This window comes from Cebidichthys violaceus, unplaced genomic scaffold (assembly GCF_023349555.1).
Source record: "Cebidichthys violaceus isolate CVI_PGR_0920_01 unplaced genomic scaffold, fCebVio1.0.p SCAF_6, whole genome shotgun sequence".
Taxonomy (NCBI): Eukaryota; Metazoa; Chordata; class Actinopteri; order Perciformes; family Stichaeidae; genus Cebidichthys; species Cebidichthys violaceus.
The window spans coordinates 6,784,721-6,811,901 of record NW_027176816.1 but is presented as its reverse complement, the minus strand read 5'-3'; the positions used below and the strand labels follow the sequence as shown (position 1 = coordinate 6,811,901).

At 40.6% G+C, this 27,181-nt stretch overlaps 1 protein-coding gene across 1 annotated transcript; it reads right to left on the bottom strand.

Annotated features, from left to right (window-relative positions):
* Nucleotides 1-3,462: 3,462 nt before the first annotated feature.
* On the bottom strand, nt 3,463-27,134 carry cacnb3b (calcium channel, voltage-dependent, beta 3b). Its single transcript, XM_068733383.1, has 14 exons — nt 27,075-27,134; nt 13,614-13,733; nt 13,202-13,324; nt 12,953-13,074; nt 12,067-12,119; nt 11,721-11,740; nt 11,435-11,515; nt 8,449-8,507; nt 8,123-8,223; nt 7,816-7,967; nt 7,185-7,280; nt 6,876-7,046; nt 6,740-6,787; nt 3,463-6,631 (listed from the first exon to the last, which is right to left on the bottom strand). The coding sequence occupies exons 1-13, from the start codon at nt 27,111-27,113 to the stop codon at nt 6,758-6,760; spliced, it is 1,167 nt and encodes a 388-aa protein (XP_068589484.1). The 5' UTR covers nt 27,114-27,134; the 3' UTR covers nt 3,463-6,631; nt 6,740-6,757.
* Between the last annotated feature and the right edge of the window lie 47 nt (nt 27,135-27,181).

The window sequence follows — 27,181 nt, the reverse complement described above, 5'->3', positions numbered from 1 at the left end:
GAGAGCAAAGGCGAGGATGATAAACTGCGTTATATACAGGGATTTTCTAAAAGATTCTGTGTTCAGTGCATGATTGCATTGTTAGAGAAGTTTCATAATTTAATGTAAAACTCTTTTAACTAACTAACCTAGTTGTTAGGGCTTATGAAACAGTCGCTGCAGACTTCTGTTTTTGTCACCTGTGGGTCCTGTCACTTGGCCTGCTGCTGATTGATGGATAGATTGTTGACTGGCTGGATCAATAGCATAACACTGGCTGAGGACAATGGGACTGATAGACCAATTCACAGAGGACTAATTAGTTTGCTCTGATCTGCACTAGAGCGTTAATCCAAACAACTGGTCAAATTCCTCTTAAATTCAACATTTCTGGTTACAGTCAATCTAACAGTCTTCTAAAACAGATGCGTATATTAAAAGAATGTTTCAGTGAATGTTTGTTGATCAAAAGGCAGTGTGACTTGTGCTCAGTATAATAGAACCATGTTGACTTGCAGTGGAATGGTGTGAGGCCCCCTGATAGGTGACCAGCTATCGGCTGCCCACAGGGTCAAGTCAGATGTCTTGTGCTGGTCAAACCCCTGGAGAGACACACAGACAGTGACTTTCACACGCGAAGGTTATTACTGTATGGAAACAGCATCTCATTGTTAGGAAAAGGACAATTAAGATAAAAGTGAATTAGCTGCCTTCCCCTGTGTCTGGCAGCCTACTGGCTAATTTACTTACCGTTGTTGTTTTTGCCCCAGTGGGTAAAACCAATTTGCCTTTGTTCACAAACAGCCTGTATCATTCACCTCCAATGCTGGGATCTGTCTGTGTTTTACAGCCCAATATGTCTTGTTGTCATCATACACAGCTCTGACTTGTGTAGGTTGTGTCTGCATGCAGTGGAGAAAATGTTTTGTATTGCTGTTAGCGTTTAATTTCCATCAACAAAAACATTTGACCAATTGCACTTTCTCTCTTTATTCATAGTGTTTTGCTGTGAGAAGAGCACATTTTTTACACCAATATTGTAAGTGAATGATGTGAAATGATAATGATTATAATATGTGGTGCAAAAAAGAGGAACTTTGTTGCAATACAATTTCATGTTTCGCAAAATTTTATACAAATACACTTTTTTTTTTAAAGAAAAAGCAGCTGTATTTTTTTTAAATTCTTGCTAAAAATGTTTCAGAATGGTTTAATATTGTGTGTAACGTGGATAGATAGTAAAGGAGCAATATATGACATTTAGAGCATTATTATAGCAGCAAAAAACTATTGTCTATGTGATAAAGATAAAGTGGAACAATGTCTTCCTGAGCAGAGAATGAAGTCACTCTATCTCTGTGTGTGTTGTTGCTATATTGATATAGCCGGGCCGGCCGTGCATGCTTTTAGTCTATGTTAGTGCATGAGAGTGTGATTAGCTCACGGCTGCTGCTTTTCTCTCATACGGCGGTTACAAATGGCCCCAACCGACAGCGTCGTTGTGGAAGTGTCTCACCCAACCTCTGGCTCCCCCTCAGGTTAACACTGTTGGCTCTGTCAGCACGTTTGCCGTAGTTTGTACTGTTAGCGCTGTTTGCACCGTTAGCTACAAGCTGCCGCCTCAGGTGTTGCCTTGTTGAGAGCCGTTGAGAGGCAATCAAAATGCTCCCAGTCTCATATCTTGCACCTTTGATGTTATACTAGTTAGCATTCTGATAAATGAAGCAGAACCTTTTTTGTAAATATATACAATAATTGTTAAAGTTTTCATACTTCTATGTTGTAACAAAGTGGGCTAGCACCTGGTAGGAAACTAATTCACTTTAATTTAGCAAATAAAATGTGATTTCACAGAAATCTTATTCCGTTATCGTTCCTGAAATAGTAATCCATTAATCCTTTCTCAGTGTAGGTTCTAGAATTTGATGGCTTTCCTCCTTTGTCTTATGCCCAGGGTATAATGGCGACCTAAAACTGTTCTAGAATTTTCTGAAACCTTACAGTGACAGCTTCACGCAGGAATTACATAATGTGGTGAAAAGAGGGATGACATGCTGAGATTTCAAAGTTGCAGCCTTACTTAATACATCAATGTATTACAAACACTAAACACTTCATATGACCGAGGCTCAGACTTTTGTGCTATGCTACTGAGTGATATTAAGAAGCTTCAATACAGGAATACAGAAACAGTTGGGAAGAGAAGTTGCAGATGATGAACTCTCTCTAACCCGTCTAAAATAACTGCAATGCATACATGGATGCCTGTGTAACCACCACAGAACTCGGGACAGGGAGAGACAGGTGGCTGTGAATAATCATCAGGCATAAAGTGACACCTTCCAATATGGCTGATACTTGAGGATGAGAAGGAGGATACGGGGGAGGCTGACTTCTGGCAGGTTGAAGCATTGACGCCTTACACCATCACACCTCTATATATTTGGTGACAGTGATGGTAATTATCATCAACATAATGAGAGAGTGATAGTAGCTTACACATGGCCTTCAGGAAAACAGACAAAAGCTGAGTCATTATTTTTCTCACAAGATTCTCAGACAGTTAGAAATACGAAGTGGGAAACTTCCTTATTTTCCTGCCACAAACTCATCATCAGATGGTGTTGTTATCCTGGATTTGTAGCATGACTTTCACTATTCGAGACTTAGACACGTAGCAGCAATTCAGAACAACTCATGTGAGATCAACCAAAGACTGAAGTGATATCAGGCTACCAAAGGATGAAACGTGGTATTACGAGTAGACAGATGATAAATGATGATCATGTCCAGATAGAGGTGGTAATATCATGGATCTCTGTAGGAAATAGAACGCAAGCTGAATCTGAATGAGTGGCACACGTGTGCAGTAATGAATAACTTGAGCAGATTGAAGTAGCATGTTTGGACTGATTAAAGAGACTTGAAACATGTCACAGGTCCTCAGTTCTCGTACGAGTTCGGTTATTTCTAACCTCTCCTTGTCATCTAAATTGATAAAGTTGTGCGGCACCAACACAACATCCCAGTTTAGCTTTGCCGAGGCCAGAAGTATGTGGACTCTCCAAACATCACACTCATTTTTATTAATGCTAAACATCTCATTCCAAACATTGACATACCTTATTGCTTTCACTCTTCTAGGGCTTTAAACGTAATTTTGAAACCTGACTGCAGGGATTTGCTCCCATTCAGCCACAAAAGCACGAGTGAGGTCGGGCACTGTTGCTGAGCGAGAAGGTCTGGATCACAGTCGGCGTTCAAGTTCATCCCAAAGGTATTGAATGGGGTTGAGTTTAGGACTCTGTGCAGACAAGTCAAATTCTACAACACCATACTGGGACAACGTTTTTATTATAGACCTGCTTTGTGCATGGGGGCAATGTCATTGACATACATGCCACTTCTGCCCTCTGCTGGTGGTTATGAGTCACCATGTAGAAATAAAAACACCACAAACAGAAATGTTACTTAAATGTTGTTGTGTTTTATTCAACCCCTCTTTCAAATGTGCTATAGACAAAAGTTGCACCCTGTACACATCATCATCAGACACTGTTGGATATCATTTGTATTTTCGGCTTGGCAGAAACCAGGTGAAATGTTGACATCATCATCGACAACTTTTTCATAATTGGAGGTGGGTACAGCATAGCGTTTAGTGCATTTATTGCATCGTAAAGCAGACATATAAATGATAGTAGTGCAATTATACCCCATCATAACTGAGGAGATACCTTGATAGTCTCAGCTATAGTGTCTCGTCAATGCTAGACTTTGTATTGCATACAGAATTTAGGCGAGTGAAGCGTAAAGGAAAATAATTGTAAAAAATTGTGCTTTGGACGCCTAAAGAATAATTCACCTTTCGTAGAAATTTCCTGCAATAAAAATTAAGCAAATAGAGGGAGCTGATATTTATTTTTTTGAGCAAAAGAAGATACTGTGTTCTCTGTGTTTCATCAAGTAGAAGTTATGTATCTCAAACCTGGTCCTTCAGAAATGAATGTGGGTGTCAGCAAACTTTACGGTGGTTCTAAATAACTGCAGTGCATCATTGTAAAAAGAGAGCAAAAGACATATATAAACACATGCTTTCTGAGGTGTTGAGTATAGAATTGTGTACTGTGACTAAAACCCTTCTACTTCCTGTAAGCATTGTGTTGTTTCTGTGCAATTTGATAATAATAATAATGATAATATCTGCATATTGAATATACAGTATGTACAATTAAGCCTTGATGCATGTGACTGCTTATGTAGGTCAAGTTGATTTACTCTGAAGAGTAAATGGCTCATGTGAGGATGGTCCTAAAAAGCCCTTCTGATGAAACAGGAATACAATATGTCATGCGCATACAGTTGATTATTTACACATGTGGTATGTTAGCTGAATTCTAGAGTTTTAGATGGTAAAAGCGGTTGCATCAATGTCGAGAATCTCAGTGAATTATTGAGATGCATTCATTCTTGTGAGTGCTGTACTATGTGTAAGATGATTAGATAGATTATATAAGCACAAAAGAGACAATTTCTGGCTTTGCAAAGTTTGGATGAAGCTTTTAGGATTTGCAGCAAAGACATTTATTTAACTAGTCTCATGACTAGAAGTTGTACATGTTCCTAATTTATGTGGTAGCGTATGTCATTTATAACTGTCAGTTTCTTTGCAAAAAAGAGAAACAAGCAGTGGATACAAGCATAACTTAACTATACCACCAGAGGTCCCCCTCCATATACTTATATAAAGGCCTGCTATACACATGCTTATTTTAGCTGTTAATGCCAAGAGATAATTTACTGGGCTTATTAGGAACATTGATACAGTCCACACTTCTTCAGTTACTAATACACAACTGAGTAGCAGTGAAGTGTGAAATGTAAATGACACCACTGATGTGGTAAAAAAAAGAAAGAAAAGAAGATATATCCCTGACTGTGTAGTTTGTGGTGGTTTATTTTTGTGCTAATATTCACCAGAATTACATGCTGAGGTAACATTTAATTGTGTTATTAATTTATATATCTATTGTCTTTGGAAATCATACAGTAAAGCTACTAATTTAGGTGTTTTTTATGTTTTGCAGTCCACTTGGAAACCTAAAGAACAAGACATGATGTGTTTGTTTAATCTCGCACAATCAAGCACATTGTCATTTTGAAGAAATAAAATATATTAAACAGACAATGGTAATTATTGGTTTAAAAACATAATGTACAACATCTGGTTATAAGAGTATGGTTTCTGCAAAAAAAGAACAGTCAACCATCATCAGCGGCAGTTTGGTATCGGTGATAAGTACCAGCCTGAGACTGGAGCAATGCATCTGTCCTTTTTTTGGAGTAACCTACACATGTTAAATATCAGTGAATCTCCTAATATCTGGTTATGCTTCAAATGATATGTCCAGGTTTGTCAAATTGTTTCAGAAAGAATAATTTAAACTAATTTCAAAAAAATCATATTTGATAAAAACCACAGTTTCGGGTTGATATCAAAGGTTATCGAATTTGCCCCTAAATGTCTGCAAACAAACCACAGTTATTGTAAATAATTCTTCCAGCATTTATACATTCACAGCTGTGACAAAAGATGCATATAGTCTGTTGATGTGCAAGTATGTGCTTGTCATGCATGAGCTTTGCATCACTGTTGCGTACAGATATGTGAGCTATACCGAGAGCCAAGATATTAATTATAAATAGTAGTATAGATAGTTGCTGTAAAAAATAATTGTGAATAAAGAACACTTTAAAAAGGCTACTGGATAACCAAGGAGAAAAAGCAAGTTTTCCTTTTCCTTGGGAGACCATGTTGACTCTGCTAGAAACAATTGTGTCTTTGAGGAAACATTTGGTTGAACTGGAATGACAACTGACAGACTTCTGTAGAGTTGGAGGACATACAGACTTGGTTTTATGTCACTCTCTGCACTCTTTGGCCAGAGGGGGAAGCCAGGTTATCAGAGAAAGAACCCTGGGAAGCTACTCATGTTTGTATTTTAAGTTATACTGATAGCGTTGCTATGCTACAGTTCTGTATGCTAACATACTCTGCCTTCACAGGTGTGTAATTTGTCTACAATGAGAGCTGAATTAGCCCATGTGTGTCTGGGACAGCCACTTCTGGGGGTCTGATCACACATGGGCTGGCTCAGCGTCGCCAGGTGGGAAATGTGACTTCCAGTGTGAAAGCACGGAGTTGGGAACAAGGTCAGGGTGGGAGGAAATGTGAGGGGAGGTGGTGTGCAGTGACTGCACTACTGTACTGGTTTTTGTTACCAGTAGGCGTGCAGCTGTAGAAAGCGGCCCTGAGTTGTCACGTGGCGGTGGGAGCAGGGAGCTCTTCCCGAGGGGGCAGCAGTGAGGTGGAGGCTCCTCTCTTGAATCTTCCTCCCCCTCCTGCTCCTCTCCCTTTTTTTTGTCTCCTCTTCCTCCAGCTCACCAGCCTCTCTCTCTCTCTCTCTCTCTCTCTCTCTCTCTCTCTCTCTCTCTCTCTCTCTCTCTCTCTCTCTCTTCTTCACCCCAGGTGTGGCCAGAGAAGGTGCTGGCTGGCTTTGGAGAGATGAGGGCTGCTGCTGCCCCCTGGTGGCGCCCTGGTCCCTGTGCTCTATGACCTCCTAGTCTGACCCCGGCCGACAGCACAGGCTTCCTGCAGTGGAGCAATGGGAACATTTCACGAGAGGAAACACTACCAGAAATTAGTTGCAAAAGAGTAAAGCTCACAAGAGTAAGACAGAAAAACACTGTTCTATCTCACCTATGTCTGTGGTGGTGATCATTCTATCAACTCTTGAGTCTCAGAAAACTAAAGAAAACACAAAGAAGGGAGAAAAGTTGTGATTAATAATGCTGCCAAAACGTTAATAAAAGCAGCAGTTGTGTGTTTGTCTTACTTGTTGGCTGGAGTTAGCTGAGGGTGGGGTGATCACACTTTGGTCCAGTAAGGGGTTAACAGGGGCAGAACAGGGGAGATGAGTAGCACGCCAGTAAATGTCCAGGTACTCTGCAAGATGTTCACATGCATCCTCCAGCTGATTCTCATCCAGGATGACATCAAACATCTCCTAATGAGTCAAAGATAGGAATATGAGAGTTACATCACTCAGTGTCCATAAAAGATCACTATATGCATGTCAGCTCTTTTTGCAAAAATCCTTTTCTGAGTGTTTTAATTATATATTTATAGAGGCAGAGTGACATACAGGTGGACACTGTGCTAGCTTGTCCCCTGCCATCATCTGGACGTTGAGGTGTTTGCTTTGTGACTTTCCTCGAGATTTGATCAGCCTCTGGAGGACCTGTGAGATGAGCAAGAGACAAAGAGAGTCAAGCCGTTTGAAAAAAGACAAATCCAAGAAATGGTGGTTATCAAATGCACGGTTCTAATTTAATTTCTCAAAATGTTCTTCTTTTATTTAGCCGTCCGAAGCCAGTGCATCATGAAATTTAAACATAGACTTCGCTCTTTCAATCTCATTTTAATGTGGAGAAGTTTTCAAAACCATTTTAGCTGTGTGGTCAAAGTGTAACACAACAAAGAATACTGAGTTCTGAGAATCCAATGTGACTTTGAAATATCTTGTTTTGTCTGACGAAAAAGGTGTAAAACCCAAATACATTCAGTTTACAGTGACATAAAACAGAGAAAAGCAGCAAATCCTCACATTGGAGAAGTTGGAACCAGCAAATGTTTTGAGTTGCTCGAATTAACAACAAAAAACGAATTATTAAATGTATATATATATATATATATATATATATATATATATATATATATATATATATATATATATATATATATACTGTATATAAATATTTGGGAGGGTGCTCTACTTTAGGCGAGGAGACTTTGACGTAGACAATGATGGGAGCCAGAGAAGTTTTGAGTAGCTGTGCTGGGTGATTGATGGTGTCTGCATCCAGGACAACCAGCTGGAGAGACTTGGCCAGCTCAAAGATCCTCTCTATCTCACTCTGGACCTCAGCTGTCAACAAACCAAAGAAAGACGTGGAGTTGTATGAGATCACTTACTTGAGTTGAGTACAAACTTAACTTTAAAGAAAGAGGACATATCTATTCTTAGCAGGTATTAATCTTTATTTAGCAACAAAAGATCACAGACAACTTTCTCGCACTCACCCAGACTGGAGCGTGTGTTGGATCTCTCCATTATGGCCTTCTTGTTCAGCACCGAGCGCTTTGCCAGTGATAGATCAGCAGTCACCCGTGTAATAGAGATCCTAAAGAAGAAGCGTCTTATCACATCACATCCACAACTGTTCCATTTCAAAAGATGAGATGAACTTGTACACTCCTGCAACTAAAAATAAATCATCATCACCATGTGTCCTATCGACCATGAAACGCGATAGGCAGAATCCCACGAACAGCTCTGCAGCTCGGTCACAGTGTTACTGTACACCGAGCTGCAGCTATAGAAGAGCTACACAGACAGACGTACCCACCTGCCATCAAATCTGTGCTTTAGGAAGTCAAACAAGGCTTTCTGCATCATGTCTGTTACCTAGGAAACAGATAAGGAAGAGGGGAGAGAAGTTAAGAGAGACTGATGTTATGAAATATATACCTATGCACACACAATTAGCCTGACATTATTACATATATTTCTTATTCACATTTGATTTTAGTCACACTTTAGTTCAAGTCCACTTATTTAGCATTTACCAGCCTCGACGTATGTGCCCACAGGAGGAGTCATATAGTCTTTACTTTTTTCGTCACTTATATCTGCTTACAACCACATTATAGTGTTATAAGTATCAAATGTTTGTATGAGGCGTAAGAATACTAAACATGGGCCTAATGTAAAGTGTCGTCTTGATTGTCGAGTGTTAGGCAGAACTAATATTTGTGATATTAATATTTTGTCTTTTACAAGAAACATCTGGCCAAAACAATTATATAGTTAACATGCAGTCACATGAGAACACACACTATTAAGCACAATTGGACAGAAAAGACCATATCAGAGTAATGATGGTCTTTCAGTGTTAAAACAATTACATTCCTCATGAGGAAAAATGAAGTGAGTCAGCACAGATAGAAAGGAGCATCAAGACACCAAGTCCTCCTCAGAAATGTGATTTGCTTGTTGGTTCTTCACTTGGATGTGTAAGCTTCACTGTACAGGATGATGTGCAGAGTTTGACACTACAAGGCTGTTTTCTCACTTTTACACATGGATGTAGCAGTAGGATATGTGACTTAACCGTAGACTCTACAGATAACTAGTCTACATGGTCTGGAGCCAGTCATGGTTCATTAGAGATGCGAAGTCCTGCCCCCCACCATGGTACCTTATTTTGGAAAAAATTATGTACAAGTTACGAGTCTTGCTCACATCTTACATCATTGCTTACATCAGGTAAGATCATGTTCCATTTGTGCATTGAGTATGGTGAAGTTTCCTAGCTAGCTATCAAGACAGCTAAAAGCCGTGTTGGTGACTTACATTGTAAGAGACAAGAGATGTGAGTGGTTTCAGCTCACACAAAACTAAATGGTACTACAACAAACCCATTACAAACTGCAACTTTCTTAACTTGCAAACCTTTTGAATTGGGGTCCCACAGAGGACACACGAATGAGAGGGAATTTGCCTCTTTAAATGTAATTTACTAGGTGTGCTGTGGAAACTACAGCCCCTAATGATCACACACTGAGAATTAACTTACTGGTGAAGTAAGAGACATCCCTTTTCCAGTAGCTAGACTTTTGAAATTAACAATATTTGCAGATTCATAGAGTCTTGCATTTTTTTGTGTCGAAAAACAATATTAGATAAGCAGAGCTTATAGTTTTCCATTATATGGGTAAGGGATATCTCGGGGTGACATGGAGAGAAAGAGTGTGTTTGCATGTGCACTGTGTTCCTCACAGTGCACATCAGTGAAGTCTAGCAGTCTATTTTCAAACAATCCTGAAAAATGGATGGCCTTCAGGATAAGGAATGAAGTGTACAGTGGTGTCCGTGATGTGACAGAGACATGGAGGAACGGAAATGAGAGGGGGGAGGAAAGAAAGAGAGAGAGAGAGAGAGAGAGAGAGAGAGAGAGAGAGAGAGAGAGAGAGAGAACAATGTTGAGCAACCGAAAATAATACTATGCACAAGAGAGAAAAAGCAGAGAAAAAGAGAATGAGAGTGGAAGAGAAAGGGAGGCAGGCTGGCGTTCACCACTGGAGCATCCCCAAAGCACATCACCAGAGTGATGCATAAATATTTCACACACACACAAAGCAAACGGCTTGGCACACAGCCTGCACAATCACAGAGGAGAGAGTGGGGCAGAGCAAAAATGTCGAAGCACAGAGACATTGTGTTCAATTACACGCCTCACATTTCAGCATATTCCTCCGCAGATTCATTCAAAATTGTCATTTTCTAAGATTAATCGAGTTTAAATGTGATGTGTTTTCATTCATCTCATCCCATATGTGTTACAGAGAGTTCAGGAGACTATCACAGACAGTAGCTAATGTAAAGGGGCATGCATGCTGTCCTGCATCACTCAAAATGGATCTAAGATTCCTGTTGTGTGTGCTGTAATTTCATCAGGATGTTACTGTGGTGTTTAGTATCAGTGTTAATGGGATAATGGAGGCGAGAGTGATTCCCCTTACTGGACCAGACAATACAGTTCAGATTAAACTGGAACAAACAATAATAGGTGCACAAAGAAAAGACCAGCAACTGAGCCATGTCACATATTTGGCTGGTAATAATTGTAATCAAAGTCTATTAAAATAAATAATAATAATAATCTTAAATTACCACAGCATGAAGTTAATAATGCTTATTTGTTTTAATAACAACAAAAAAAGACTACATGCTAGTGGCTCTGTGAGGATGTACTTATTCACAGCAGTGCTTTGAACTAAATGCTAATATCAAAATTGATATTATTATATATATGATTGTTTGGTCTTAAACCAAAGTACTAGACAAATTAAAATGTTGACCTGAGGTTGGCGCTAGAGTAAAAAGAACCATGAATGTGAGGGGACCACCAAAGTCAGTAGGATTTACTGTCACCATGGATTTCATGGCATTTCATCTATCTGATAGATATTTCAATCTGAACCAAAGTGGAGGGCTGACTGACCCACATTGCCATCCCTTGAGCCATGCTAAAACACAAGAATATAGCCTAAAAGTAATCAATTTAGTGGTATGAAGTGGTCTACAGTAAGAAAATACCCATTTTTCAGATGTTATAAGCTCCAGATGTGTGGTATTTTTACTTGGTCAGTGACTTAAAGCCAGATGTACAGTCTATGAATAGCAGTATGAAAAGAGACACAGTGGCTGACAGCAATATGCTCCAATGCAGCTGCTCCATTTCCGACAACATCCTTGTAATTACTCCAAACACAAGACAAGACTTGAATAACCAGAACCAAACGGAAAAGCAGTTTTAAAGGTTGTCTCACCTCATAGCCTTTCAGCGAAGGCCCCACCAACACCACTGGCCGCATAGAAGGGACCACATCATACGGAGGAACATGTTCAGTCTGCACATGCCACAAGCACAGACAGGGTTTGGAGGTGGAATATATATAACATGTTGAAGTGAATTTACTGTAATAACACATGCATTTTGCTAACAAATAGTAGCTGCTCTGCATGTACAGAGCCATAAAAATGCATCAAGTGTAGCAGTATAATTGATGGTGTTCTTAAATAATTAATAAGGAAGAGGCCCAATGGAAAACATACCTGTTTCTGCTTCTGTTTGGCTTTCAGAATAAACAAAACGATCATTAAACAAGGAGGATAAAAGCTAATAAGTGGCAATAAGTAATTCCTTTAGGAGAAAATATTTCACTTTCAGAGCTCCCTAAGAGTAGAAAAGTACAGTTACATTGTGGCCCTTCAAAAAAGTATCCTTTCTTAATTTGTGTGTACATTTTGGAGGGAAACTAACAAACTATGTTTCCAAAGTCAAACACACACATTTCTTCTAAGAGTGAACCTTTTAGCCCAGTAGTAGCCCTGTATGTAAATCTGACCCTGTGAGGCAGAGCAGACAGACACAGCAGCAGTCTCATGCAGTCCCACTTACCTGCAGATGGCGGGGTGGACCTCCAGCCTCCAGATGAAGCGTTCCCTCCTTTCCTGTGGAGCAACATAATGCAAAGCTTCATTATGCGAGAATCCCCTCAGGAGGCAATTTAGAAAGAATGACTTCCCAAACAGAGCAACATATGAGCAAGAACTAGTTACGTCAAAACCAAAAAATAAACAAGTTTCAAAGAGTGTGTGAGACAGTTAGCTGGTGAAATTAGGGCAAGGCAGAGAGACAGAAAGACCGATACAAAGTCAAGTAGAAGAGTGATAACAGAGGCCCAATCCCAATCTCCTCGCTCACGGAGTCATGGACTTTTATGCAAGTTCCCGCAAAGTCCGTGAGGGCTTAGGGCTGTCCCACTGTCAAATCGTTGTGTGTTTGAAGGCTTTTGTGAAGACATTTTGAGCCCTTTATGACCACTTTCTGTAAGTCTGTATTTCTGTAGACTTTGCCTTTGGGAATTACCCACAATTCATAGCAATGTTGTGTTAAACACAGGGTTCCCAGTGGAGGCCGGAGACGTAAAAAAAAAAGAAGGTAAACAAGAGAACGGCACATGGGTGTTCAGCCTGGCATATTGCATTTACACAGAAACATTAAGTATTAAAGATGGTACATAAAAACACATGATAGCAGAGGACTATATAACAGACCTGGTTTATTCATTTTACATTAAATGTTATGATGTTGTTGGTAATGTGATACGATGCAGCAAAGTGCTGTTCCATTCATATTTATACCAGTTCAAGCCCTTGCAGCCTCTCACACTCCACCATTTAGCAGGTGATGTCAGTTAAGTCGCTGAGGGTTCAGGATTTAAGGTCTTAGAGGGGACATTGGGATTCGGCCAGAGATCAATCAGAGCTGTGTGACCTCTGACCTTGCTGCTGCTTTCTGCTCTTGTTTGATCCTCATGGCTTCCAGTTTGACTGGGCTCGGGATGAAAGTGATGTCTGCTCCTTCCTTCACCAGTCGACCAATCCACCAATCATTGTTGTATTTCTGCACGAGAGTGAAACACACCTTTTACGACTCAGTAGTAAGGCTGCAAAATGTGTTGACATGGATCAAGTTTAGTAACAAAAATCTTGCATATAACACGCTAATCTTAATGCGGAAGGCCTCTCACCTCTTTTATGTGCAGGAAGTCTTTTGATTCAAAGTTAATAGCAGCACCTTGGACTGGACAATCTTCATCAAGGGCCCCACAGTAACTCACATTGGCTTTCACTGCAAATGCTACTGGTTTGGACTGTTAACAGACAAAAAAGTAAAAAATATACAACTTAGATATGACAATAGTATCATTGCTTTTAATCTTTAGGCTGAAGATTAATTTTGGTTCTATAGATAAGATAAATACATTTTATTTATACAGCCCAAAATCACAAAATTGCTTCAAGAGTCAGTAGATCTTTATGAATCTAAGATTAAATTGGTCTATGTAGAGCAATCTCTGAGTTTTCACATGACTCAGCTGTTTAAAAATGGCTCCTCTGGAACTGAAGGTGAATTTAAAGACGAGCATTGACATTTCTCACCTTGGCTCTCTCTAGCTGCAGCTGAGCCTGGCGCTCGGCTTCACGCCGAGACGCCTCCTGGTCCTCCTCCAGGGACAGGTCGGAATCCGAGGGTCGACTAGTGTAGGAATCGGCTGAACCCTGAAAGAAAGGAGGATGGGAGTGGAGAGAAATAACTTTTGCAGTCCAAGCAGAGAGGAGATAAAGTATGAAGGTAGATTTGTGTCTTTATTACGCAAACAAAAAAATATGTTTTGAAAGCAAATTTCTCGCACTGCAATCAAAAATCAAGTTTGTAAGTGAAAATATATAAACTGAGAATAAATTATTTGTTAGTTTTGCTTATGAAACTATAATTTTTGGTTGCAAAACAAAAACCTTTGCTTTCAAAACGAAAAGCTACGGTTTCAAAACCAAAAGCTACGGTTTCAAAACCAAAACCAAAACGTAAAGCTACGAGTTGAGTTTGGACGTAGTGGGCGGGGCATACGCTGCTGAATGAGCCAGGAGTTTCTATTGGTGGGTTCGACTTACGTTACATGCACGCAGAAAGTGAAGCTTCATGTCAACAACGCCTCATGTCGTTCTTTAAAAAAAGAGACTCTACGACACTAACAACATGAAAACAAAATGAAGTGCTAACAGAGCAATATAATGTCAACTTACCTCCATGCCGCTCATCACAGTAACCTCTACAGTGGAAGTAGATGCCGGGATCCAAGTCGAATCCACCAATAGAAACTCCTGGCTCATTCAGCAGCGTATGCCCCGCCCACTACGTCCAAACTCAACTCGTAGCTTTACGTTTTGGTCTTGGTTTTGAAACCGTAGCTTTTGGTTTTGAAACCGTAGCTTTTGGTTTTGAAACCGTAGCTTTTCATTTTGAAAGCAAAGGTTTTTGTTTTGCAACCAAAAATTATAGTTTCATAAGCAAAACTAACAAATAATTTATTCTCAGTTTATATATTTTTACTTACAAACTTAATTTTTGATTGCAGTGCGAGAAATTTGCTTTCAAAACATATTTTTTTGTTTGCGTAATAAAGACACAAATCTACCTTCATATAAAGCAACCACAACACCGTAGCAGCTGTTTGCTTAGAATTACTCATGTTATAGTAGATGTAAAAGTATCTCAGATGGAGGTCCAAGCAGATAACCTACATCTCCTTTTGTGTCACCCATTACCTTCTCCTTGTTCAACCTGTCTCCGAACCTGCCTGTCCTTTCCTGAAGCCATGTGATTTCACTAGCAATGACAAGTAAGTTCCTGTAGCTTTCCAAAGCAGCCGTCTCAGGGGAACATGAGTGTAAGTACTGCAACAACACCAACAACCAGCACAGTGCTTGTAGTCTATTTATCCACTCAGCCAGGCACACCAGATTTTGGCAAAGATCCAGAAAAAAAACTACTAATACACAACTCTGACAAGAGTACTGATAATGCAGGATCATGCTACAAAATCCATCTTTCCATCCATTTTCTGGACTCCAGATTGGTCTGTATCATCAAAGATGTGGTATAGGAGTTGTGTCACAAAAGAAATCAATTCTAATTTGATGTTTTGAGTAAATTTTGTGTTCTGAATTTGTTTACGTATCAATGAATCCACAAGATGTAATTTATGACAGAATAAAAAATAAAAAAAATGTGTTAATTGGCCCAGTCTCAAAGCAGTTTGTGATATAGTCACAAAATGTAAATCCAAAATTTCAAATTGTTTTACGTGCCACTCTGCACAAAAACAATTAAAATGGAAAGTCTACTCTATTTGGATCCTTATTAATATTGGACACATGAATACTATACAACTGTCAGAGGTAGTGACATAGTATCAAATATCGACAAAGACCACTTATGGTGGGTGGGTTGGGAGGTGGATGGGTCCAACAAAATATAGGACTTTCAAACACAAAACTATTTTTGAGTCTTTATCTAAACCTTACTAAGTGGTTTTGTTGCGTAATGTTGTCCCAAAAGTCGAAAGATACATCCGATTGAAATACATTAGTTGGAAAGTTGTGCTGATCAACATGAAAAAAATGGAAAATGTGTTTTCTAGTACACAAATCACTATATTAAAATGTCATGACTTTGTTGAATTTTTTTATTGAAAAGTCTAGTGTACCAGATTTGAACTTGCGCCAAGCGTGTACAACATGAAGTTTATTTCGTCAATTAATCATTGAACTCTTCCTGCTGCCTCTTCAACAGTTGATTTATGTTTAGGTGCAACCCTGCATCTCCTGAGAGTTTGCACCACCAACCTGCCATTTAAGAACGATAATCAGTTGCAGACGTATTCTAACTGCCTTTCACTCAGTGGACATGTAAGAGCCAAATATGGGGTTGGAAATATCCAGAAATGTGGCACTGTACTAACATCCTGGGCTCAGGTATATGTCCTGAAATCACTGGTGTTTGACCCCAGAAGGGCAAAGGGTTTTGATCGCTGCGGCGGTAACAGTTTTTGATGTCATTTTGCAAATGGTGTGTTCGATTGTCGGTGTAAGCAAATGGACTGGGTTTACGTTGACGCACGGCGAAGCAAAATAAAAGAACTCTAATTCTACAAAAACGAACATGTCTGTAAATGTTGTACTTAACGCAACGCACGTCACTGTTAATGTATTGTAACTTAGGCTTACAACCAGCGTGTCAACCAGGTCACTCCTGGAAAAGACACCTCAGTAGCCTCCAGTAGACTGGGCTCCTTTAACAGACATACATAATAATACATTATTCGATTTAAAAAAACAAAAAAAACTAATGGAACGTTTTTTTTTATTATCCAAAAAAGGCATTGCACGTTTATTGCCACGTAGCACAACTCTTACTCTTTAAGAAAGCAATCATCGATTTCTGAACACAAAAGCAAAAGCAGCCTCTTTTCTATGGAACACTGTAATGAAAAATAACAAAACCTCAGAACCTGCTGCCGTCTTTAATGAACATATAAACTTGCCTGCAGATAAAGTCCTCACAAAGCTCACCTCACCAGATCCTACATTTGTCCTCTCACTCCATCAGCATCCTGCTCTTCCCCGGTGGCTGCAGTCCCAGCTGGGTGCAGGACTGGAATCCTCCTCACATACCAGACAGGAGCACCCACATAAGATAAATATAGCTCAACAACGTCATCCTTCTCTTACCTTTTTACCCTACCTGTCTTTTTACTCCTGCCCACCATTTCCATCCCTCTTTTGCTTTTTCCCATGCCACAAAAAAAACCCAATGTTTTTAGCTGAATCCAGCGCAGAGTTTGTGCATTTCATTTGAATATCAAAGACTGCCAGAGGTGGGGCAGAATCTGAAGAGACTGCCAGCAGAAGAAACAAAACCTAATTAAAGCACACATGGAGCTCTGCAGATGGATGGATTAAGGGGATTGATATTCTGAAGTGCAGAGAGTCTCTTTAACACAAAATATCTATACATTGTCTTCACCTGCTGTACACTGAACACAGTTCTATAATGTTGCAAATTTAGATTTGATGGACTAAACTGAATATTCCCATATGAATAATAAAAAGACCAATAATAGAAAACTAAGTCATTCCCTTAAACTTTAAGCACAGGAGGGCAAGTCTTTTCATCTTTGTTACTGTCCAGATCCCCAAATCCTTTGTTACAGCATCACACCGCTTTGCTTACTGTAACTTTGCAGCCATTCCCAACAAGCTAAATTCTCTGATTTTCTTCGCTGTCTTGTTTTTTGCTTTTGAGTTTCAATTGCAGATGCAAGGAATCTGATATTACGGATAAAATGTTTGAATCATAATGTTCTCATAGCTATCACAGCCTCCACTCCTGACAGCAGTGTAGGCATTGTACTGTATTGATAACATCACCTGATATGTAAAGATTTTTCTCACCATAGTGTGTCGCTCCCTCTCACCCCACTACTCACATTACATGCCCCTATTTTAAAAGATTAACTGTCTGAGCTTTTAATACAAAGAGTGACAGAAAAGTCGGTGGTTTAATTTAATGGCAGGGAGTTGTGAAATGTGTAAAAGATTTGTGGGAAGTTACATAATCTCAAGATGATGAGGCCTCTGCTGCTATTACTCATTCTCTCTTTTCTTGAGAGCCTTTCAGCTGTGTGATAAATGCCTGATATTCTCATATTATAGCTAATAACTATGTAGAATGTCAACTCATTAGCTTTACTGTTTCCCAGTCAGAGTTATGTGAATGTGAAAGCCAAATATATACATGTACCTTTGTTTCCTAAATAGTCCAAATAAGGATTTTACAATGCTTGTCACTGACGAGCCAACAGAACAGATACTGAAACTAGATGGAAAACAGATCCTCCTCATCAACAACATCAAAATCATAATTGTCATGCTTATTGCAAGCTTTTGAAGGGCTTTACTTTTTCAATAAAAAAAGGTATTTGTGTTTCCACACAAAGTATTTCCTTGCGGAGCTGCAGTGGACGGATAGTAGTAGAATGACTTCATACAGGAGATAAGACTTAAACAAAATAACTGTCACAATCCATGACATTCAACAGATGGGCTTCCCAGTGAGGTACAACTTCAATGTAAAGCTGTAAAGTAGCCTATAGAGAGTAGAGATAGAGAGTGGCAATCTGTATGTGTGCTGTACTGTATGTCCAGAGAAGACGAGAAAGAGGGAGAGAAGAGAGAAGTGGGGAAATGCTGGCAAAGTGAGTGAACAGGAATAGACTTCTGCTGAGACAAGAGTGAGAGGGGAGGGGAAGAGAAAAACAGAAAGAGGACGTCTCAGAGCAGACAGACAGGGGACTCATGAATGAAGAGACTGAGTTTGCATGCAGAGTGATTAAACAAAGAGGGGAGCATCAACAGCGTACCTTGTTACAGATGAGTCCTGTAGCGCTCGAGTCGGAGGCAGACATGATTCTGCTGCCAGCGCTCTCTTCTCCCCCATTGCACAGAAAAGGCAGAACCCTCCTCCCCTCAGCCCGTGGTTACAGGGGGAGAGAGAGAGGGAGGCACGCTCAGCCTAAGTGCTTCACAGCTGACGTTTGCTGCGCTGCTTCAACAGCCATTTCCTATACAAAATTGATGCCCTGACTGCAGCACTGGTGTGTACATGCTGGCATACTGGTACAGTACAGTGGGTTTCTTCAGCTTCAAGCCAGTATCCACGCAAGAAAAGGAGCTTTTCTCTGGTTTCATGCATCCTCTCCGCTCCTCTCCTCTCCTCTCCCCTGAGTCGCTCCACCACGCCACAAATTTCACGTATTCCTTTCCAGCATCACATGAATACATTCCTTTTATTTCTCTTATGTTCTGCTTTAAGAGAGCCTGAAGACGTGACATAAAATCAACCTGGCCGGTATGGTGTTTTCTCTCACGCTGCAGAGTATAATTTTTCACTGGCTCACATAGAACTTCTAAAGACAACTGAGTCTGTAATTGTCATTCCTCTGACATCTTTTTCCTTTAAAGGTGACTGCTACAAAAAAGGTGTGAAGTTAGCCGAGGACCCGGGAGACAGAATGAGAAGAGGACATGAATGGAGAAATGAAAAGAGGGAGAGGAGAGGAAGGGCTGTGCCCGCCTGCCTGTCTGCCTGCCCTGCACCATCCTCCTGACAGGAAGGTGATGCATGAGCCTACAGAACAGAAATGCAGCGGTGAGTCAGCAAGCAGCCATCTAGAGTCCATCAGATGTCTTAATCAGCCAACAGAGAGGTCTCTATTGTAGGAGACAAGAATTGTCGTTCCTGGCAAGCCGGGTTCAGCATGCCTTCTCTCCAGGTTGCCTCAGGCACAGAGGACCCTACTTTAGCATCCATTATGCTGGCAGCATGCACTCTCTCACCCTCATTCAACTTTGGCTGCTTAAGAATTAAGTGCACTCCACCAGGGCTTTCAGCAAAAAAATGTCTCAGGGCTATTTTTCTACATGGCTTTTTGAAATTAAAGGGAAGCCAGCATACAAACACATGCACACACATGTTATTTTAGTCAGAGCAACGAGCATTCTCGGATGCCTCTGGAGCTGAGAAGATAGGGCGACTATTTTCATCATTAGTGTCGTGCATGAAGCAGCCATTGAGTAACAGCTTTTCAAACAGCGGGAGAGGAATGCAAAGATGGAGCGGGAGCAAAGACGCAAGAAACAAAAAGAGACAGCCAGAAACAGAAAAAAAGAAGGAAATATAACTGAATAGCAAATTAGATTGATGGAGCAAGACAGAGATAATTTAAACACTGGGACATTGAGTTTTATAAATGTGCATCATGTCCTGTGTGTTAGCTGTTTAAGGTCATTAACTTGAATTAAAGAGAGGGAGACAGAATGATAAAGACAAGGGGAAAAGGTGAAAGAGTGTGAAGAAAACAGAGGTACAAAGAAGAAAAAGGCAGATGGAGGAAGACAGCCACTACATTAGAACAATAGGACGAGATTAACAGAAGAATCTTTTCTTTTTTGTTATTTTTTGCTGTTCAGTCGGTCTAAATATAGCTCTCTTCTCCTCTTCTTCCCCTCCTCACATCACACACTGGTGTTGGCAGTGGGGAGAGGATAGTGGAGGATTGTCAAAGTTCACTGAGTTTTGATGAATTCCCTCAAGAAAGAGCAAAGCAGATTTGAGACTGGCTCAGCTATATTCACTGATGCCAGATAGCCCATCTGAATGTGAACTAAGTGCCTATATGGAGAACAAGAACAGACAGCCACTGAGGTTTTTCTCTGCTCAGTCTGCAGCATGTATTCAGTCTCTGCAGCAATGATATGTTTTTTTTCTCCTTCTCTCTAACAGGATGATATTACATCTAGTGTTGTTCAATCCTCCTGGTAATGTGATGCAGGTGTACTTCATAATAATTCTTTTTTCAGCACTTTCCTTCAAAGTTTACACAGGCCTTCACAATCGAGGTAAAAGGGGAATATGACCACGCAAGTTAATGATCTTGAAGGAATGGCTATTTTTTTTAGAAACAAGTACCGACACAATAACTGAGTTTTGGTGCTAATAATACTTTCTCTCAATTCTTTACTTTGAGGGATAAACACAATATTTTATTTCAAAGGTTTTTTTTTGTTTAACAAAAGAAACCAACGTTCTCAAATGTTAAATGTACAATCTAATCTACAATCTAGTCTAGGCAATAAAATGTAATCCAGGCAGAATTTGCACTAAATATCTGATTAAAGATCAGAGAAGACTGTTTTCTATACTCATATACTTATATACTGGTTCTGCTACAGACACATTTCAGTTGATAGCAAAAAAGTCTTTAGGTTTGATACTGAGCCCTTTTATTTATTTTCTTGCTGAGCACCGCAGAGCCACCCAGTGCCACCACGCTCTTTTACTGTAAGCAGCTGAGAAGCTCTGCACCAACTGGGAACTCAATGGCTTGTGAAAGGGCACTTCAGAGAGGACAGAGTTCCAGATTTCCTCAACAAATAGGCAGATTTAAGCATAGAAGCTTTGCAGTCACGCGTCCATGTCTCCAACCTTTTCACTTGTGAAGATGCACCTTACGATCTGTGTGCAGTGGGAGCTGAGGCAGCATTACAGGCAGAGGTGGATCATCCGGAGCCAGTGCAACCAGAGTAGGGCAGAGTGGATCAATAGGAGAGCCACCCAGATTGATACTCCCTCCTGTCCCGAGCAGCTCCACCCTCCTCCTGCTCTCATGTTGCCTCCGGATACTTTCTCCTTGACTGTAATGAGCCCTTGGCAACCTATAAATAAACACTTCCAAAGCATTTCAACACACGCAACGCAACTGCTTTCTCACCAAACACACAAAGTCCTCCCAGTGACAGCAGCCAGTACAGAGGTTTAACAATTGGACACATCTTGTATCAGCCAACCGCAAAGAGAAATGTGACTGATGCAGTGAGGTCAATGTACAGATGAAAGAGAAGATGGCTAGTGGAGGAAGAGGAGCAGGATGCAGGATTCTCTATATTTCATCCCCACTGTCGACTTGGCCTTGCAGGCTACGCTGTGCATACTTAGGCTTTTATCTCCCCCGGGATCCCTCAACCTGACTTCACCAAACTGCTTCAAAGTGCAGAGAGGCTGGAGCTAACCCACATAAAGCTGTGTGCCCACAGTACAGAACATAATGGCACAGTGCTGCTGCATCCTTCATTAAATCAGATGTGTTTGTTAGACGCTGACCTGATTTAAGTTTCAGTTAGGCCTAATTGGTGCGTCTTGGCTAGTGGGGCTGAGCTAACTGAGGGAATGTCAGACTTATCAATATGTAATGGTGCCCTACATATTCACGCATTCCAGCTTTACATCTAAAAACAACGTGCTTTCTTTCAAGTTTGAATCATAAAGTTTTTTTTGTGACTAAACAGGGTTGGTTTATCAAAATAAAAGTAATTTGCGTGCACAGAATGCAGATGTTACAGCCAAGAAAGACAGATGAATCAACGGGAGATGTTTAAAATGGTAGACTAGAGAGTTGTCCTAGATAGGACCAGCCAAACATACAGATGAATAAGTGAGAGAGAGTATACATCCTTACGTCTTTAATAAGTAAAACATAATAAAAAGGCAGTGTTTCTAAACAGGAACTCAAACAGAAGCTGAACTGGAATCTTTGGCCATCTCAACATTGCTGGTTCATCAAATTTAATCAAGGCATTGCACACTGATGCGCCAACACCCACACACACACATATGCATGCACGCACACAAACACACACACACACACACACATACAGAAAGCACTCCACTCCTCACGGGATAGGCTTTTAGTGCTCTGTCTCATGCAGTATTTAATTGACCCCACACAGGAAGCCTAGCGGTCCCAAATGCACTCCTTCCCCCCACCTACAGAGAAAGCATGAACGCCTGCAAGTATGCCCACAGCTTCCCACAACGACTCCTCTGTCACACAACTGCACTAAATGCCATATTCTGCTTTAGTGTAACTCAGACTTTCCACAGAAATGTCAGTGCTGACGGTAAGGAGTTTGGATATACATCAAATTTGTTCAAAACGCTCCAAATGTAGATGAAAATTCAGCCATGCCCCACTTTGACAGCCGCATACATCAACTCACATTTCTTAAACTTTCACTCAAAATTCCAATAGCAGAGTTGAAAGGATTTCTTGTTTCTTTAAAGCAAACCTGCGTCTTTTATCACCATCTGATCAGGTATTACTCAAAAAAGCATGTTTGTCGTGGCCCATCAATGCAATTTGCAGCAGAGATTAGATGCAGAAGAGGTAGCAGTGTACTTACTCAGTTGGAGGTTGGAGAGCACACTCCCCGTCTCTCTGCTAGTCAGTCATGGTGTGCTCTCTCTCTTGGGTAACACTGAAGTGTACTGTAGCGTGCTTGTAAGCAGTCTATCCTTCTCTCTTTCTCTACAACCCCCTCCTCTCTTATTCTCCACCACTCTCAGTACACAACCCTTTGCTACGTCAGTGAGGCTCTCTCTGCTCTGCATATCATCCTTCCCACCCTCTCTGCTGCTTCCCTCTCTTACCTTCATCTCTACTTTGGCTGTCCAATGGGACTCTGTATCGCAACCGCATCTGAAGTTCATTCAGGACTCCATCACGACAGAACATCACTGTGGTGAACACGATTACTGGGTCTTGTTATGTTGGATGGGATTGAATCTTACAAGATAAAATCTCTTCTCAATGCTTTTGTGATGCAAAATCAATGCACACTGTCAGATCCAGAATCTCATTATGAACAAAAGTATGTAGACAACTGAATATTACAGTCATATGTGATTGTTGATCTATTTCCAAAGTCACAGGCAATTACACGGCGCCTCAACTCTTCTGCAAAGGCTTTCCACATGATTTTGGAACCATGCTGCAGAGATTTGCATTTGCATCCATTCGGCCACCTGCACATTAGTGCTGATGGTGGTTGGGTGAAGGTCATGGCTTACAACAATTTGCATTCCAAAAAGTGTTTGATGGTGTTGAGATCAGCTGTCTGTGCAGGCCAGTCAAAGTCAGGAAACAATCTATTTATGCAAATAGCTTTGTGCACGGAGTCAATGTCATGTTGAAGCTGTTGGAAGCTCTCTATTGTCTAAAATATCATTAAGATTTCCCTTGATTGGAACTAACATATCAAGCCCAGACCAAAAGTACAAACAAGCAAGTGGACACTAGCATCTTCAACCATAGTCTGTACCTTACAAACACAAAGACAAAATCTCAAAGAGGAAAATCAGCCATTTCTACAGTCCTATCACACTGTTATTTCAGCCACTAAGGATTTCAACATGTCACAAATCCAAAAGTTTAGAGACTGGAGAAAGTATGGTGGTGGTGAGGGGATATGGGAGACATGTAAGTTGTCTCTGTTCGACATGTGGAGGCGTCCCCAGTGTAGCCCTCTGTTCACTGAGTGTGTTTGGTAGATGTCATGGTTGGCTGTACTCTGACACCTGCTCAGCTGCCAAGTGTACAGTATGTGTCATGGTGATGTATGGATGTGGATGTAAGAAAAATACAAATAAATTAAAACTTACCAAACCAACTAAACATTTCAAGAGAAGAAGAGCTACTTCATGATTTAATTTCTGAGCAGAAAGTTGTGCGTAACATAGAGTGTGAGATCCACAACATGCATCTGAAGACAGACCAGTCTGCATAAAAACCATGAGTATGGCTGATGTGAAAATCTCCAGCAAAGCTGAGATTCATAATTCATAGGATAGGTTGCAGGAAACAGTGAGGCGGAGGAGAAAAAGAAGGAGGGAGAGAGAGAGAGAGAGAGAGAGAGAGAGAGAGAGAGAGAGAGAGAGAGAGAGAGAGAGAAAGAGAGAGAGTCGTTTGACTTCTGCATGAGCAGTAGATGTGAATAAAACATGAACGAATGAAGGTTTGAAAGTTAAACTCCACATGTGTTTTGCAGTGAGCGCGAGACAGGCAGGAAAAAGAGAGAGAGCAGCTTTAGGAGCTGCACCCAAGCATTGAGTGCAGATGTCTGTCAGTCTGTCCCATAAGAAGCGCCTCTGTGGGCAGAGCTGCTGCTGGTGCATTATGGATGAGGGGCTATTTTAAGGTACCAGGGATGCTGCATTTTGATTTTTGAGTGGAGGTAGATGACACCTGGCTGCTGCCAAATCCTTTCATGAGTTTGTACGGTACTTGATGGGTTCAGACATGCAGGTACAGCATGTGTTCCAACACAGACTTGATCCCTGTTTGAAGTGCGCACACCAAGAGGAGGGAGGAGGTAAACAGACGGTAAAGTGAGTGATAGTGTCACCAAGCAGCTCTTCACACAGACAGTGTACTTTATGTACTGATAAAGCACACATACAAATGCACATTATGTAATAGCTGGTGGGTTGTTGGTTAGCTCACTGAGCAGTTCATTATTTACAAAGTGAAATTTATCAACAACAAACAACAACACAAATTTAATCTGCAAGCTATTGCTATGGAAATAATTGAATTGTACCAAATGCACCAAACTCCAGTCTTGCTTTCTGTCTAATGCTACAATCTAAATTTGTTTAAATCAACTATCTGACAAATTAGGTCAGATTTTTGTGTTCATTTTTCAAAGAACTCAGTAATTTGTGTTTTATCAATATCATTCTAAACCAAGTGTCCCATACCTCAGTAAAAGTCATTAGCTGCTTGTTTTTTAATAGATGTTTAATGTGAAGTGCAAAACCTGCTCCAACATGACGCTGGAGAGACTTTTACCACACACCGGATGAATCTCGTGCAGAGAGAATGAATCGACCCCCTGCAGTTTGCCGACCAAACACACACTGAAGCGAATCATCTAACTCGTCTAGAGGACCTTTTCCCAGCTGGACAAGGCTAGCAGCACGGTCCAAATCATGTGCTTTGACTTTTCAAGCACCTTCAACACAGTCCAGACTCTCTGGGAGGGAAACAAGATCATGGAGGTGCAGATGGACGCCCCAAAGGTGTCCTGGATCACGGATTATCTCACAGGGGAGCCACAGTGTGTCAACCTTCAGCAATTTGTGTTCATTATGGAAAATACAGTATCGTTCTCTCTATCTATATCTTCTATAAATCAGACCTCCAGGAAAGAGTGGTACCGAGTGAGTCCTATAATACTGAATACTGAAATAAGAAACATTGAGAAAAGAAGTTTGTCTTTGGAGTATTTATTGTCTGGCCAGAGAAGGCTCAATGATCACACACAGAGTGCGTGTGTCGTCTGTGGGATGGAGAGAGTCCTGTGGGCAGTCTGAGTTTAACTTTTAAAGGGTCCGTCAACAGTGTGTGGGGGGGGGGGGGGGTTCTCACTCTGTTTTTGTTCCTAATCTACACAATTTACATACTCCCACACTAAAGATTTACGGCTGATCTAATCTAAAAATTCCACAACATAAGAAAAGTCACAGTAGAAAAGTATTTAGCACAAAGGAATGTTCTATCACAATGGTCAGGCTTAAGCAAGCAAGTCAGCAACCATCATAACACACACACACACACACACACACACACACACACACACACACACACACACACACAAAAAACTAATATATAAATACATTTTAAAAATTGCATTATTATTTCATCACACTTTTCTTCATATGAATTCTCTGTTTTCTATTCACCAATGGATCACATTATCAAGAGAGAATTATTACATTTGGAAACATACTGCGATTACAATTCTGAGTCATTTAGATGAATTACATCATGTACATACTGTATTTACAACTACATCATCGATTACACACAACAATGTTACAGAGGGCAGTCCAACTCTAAATTTCCCTCTTGGTGTTCCCAAATACTCTTTAACTGTTTTCTTTACAGTGACATTGTTTCACTTGAGACAGTTTTTGTGAATAATAATCTTTTCCTGATGTCATTCTGGAGGTATAAATCAATCTCACGTGTACTGATATTAAAGGAATGAAGGAGAGAGTTGTTGGTGACAGTGGATTGATTCCTCTGTACAGTCATATGGAGGAGTGGAATATAAAGGTGTTTTTCTCATTCAGATAACAACAGTTTAATCACTCTGACTGCATGTTTGCTATGTGAGAAAATTATTATTATAACCTAAATGTAATTATCGTAGATGATTCTGGAGCAAAACTGTAATCATTTCTGTCATAGCCTAATGAAAGATAAAGTGAAAGCATGGGCAGTCCCACAGCGCTGGATGATTGTTTTCATCTGTTGCTCCAGCTGACCAATTATTTTATTTTGCTCCAAATGTTTATCATGAACATTTTACATCCCACTGCAGCTCATCTGTCCCTAATTGCTGTTGGCAGACGGACAGTGCCAGCGCATGCCTCCTATACTCCGAAGTGAAAGATTCCCAGTGAGGTCAGCCAGCCTAATTTAATTATCGGTATCCCAACGAGGAGCTGCTTCTACCGCGACTGCTTGTTTATGTCTGAAGGACAGTGATGAGGGGCTACACGACGCATGCATGTTGGTATCCAACCCCTTCTTCTCATTCATTCGTCACTATACCTCGAAGAGGTCTGAAAGAAGAGAAAAGCTGAAAACAACCCACCTCGTTAAGCAGAAAGACGCTTGAATTGGTCAGGGACATCCGCAGTTAACGGGAATCTCGGTCACCTCAGCCCCAACTTGGGTGTAAAAAGACACTGTTTGTACAGT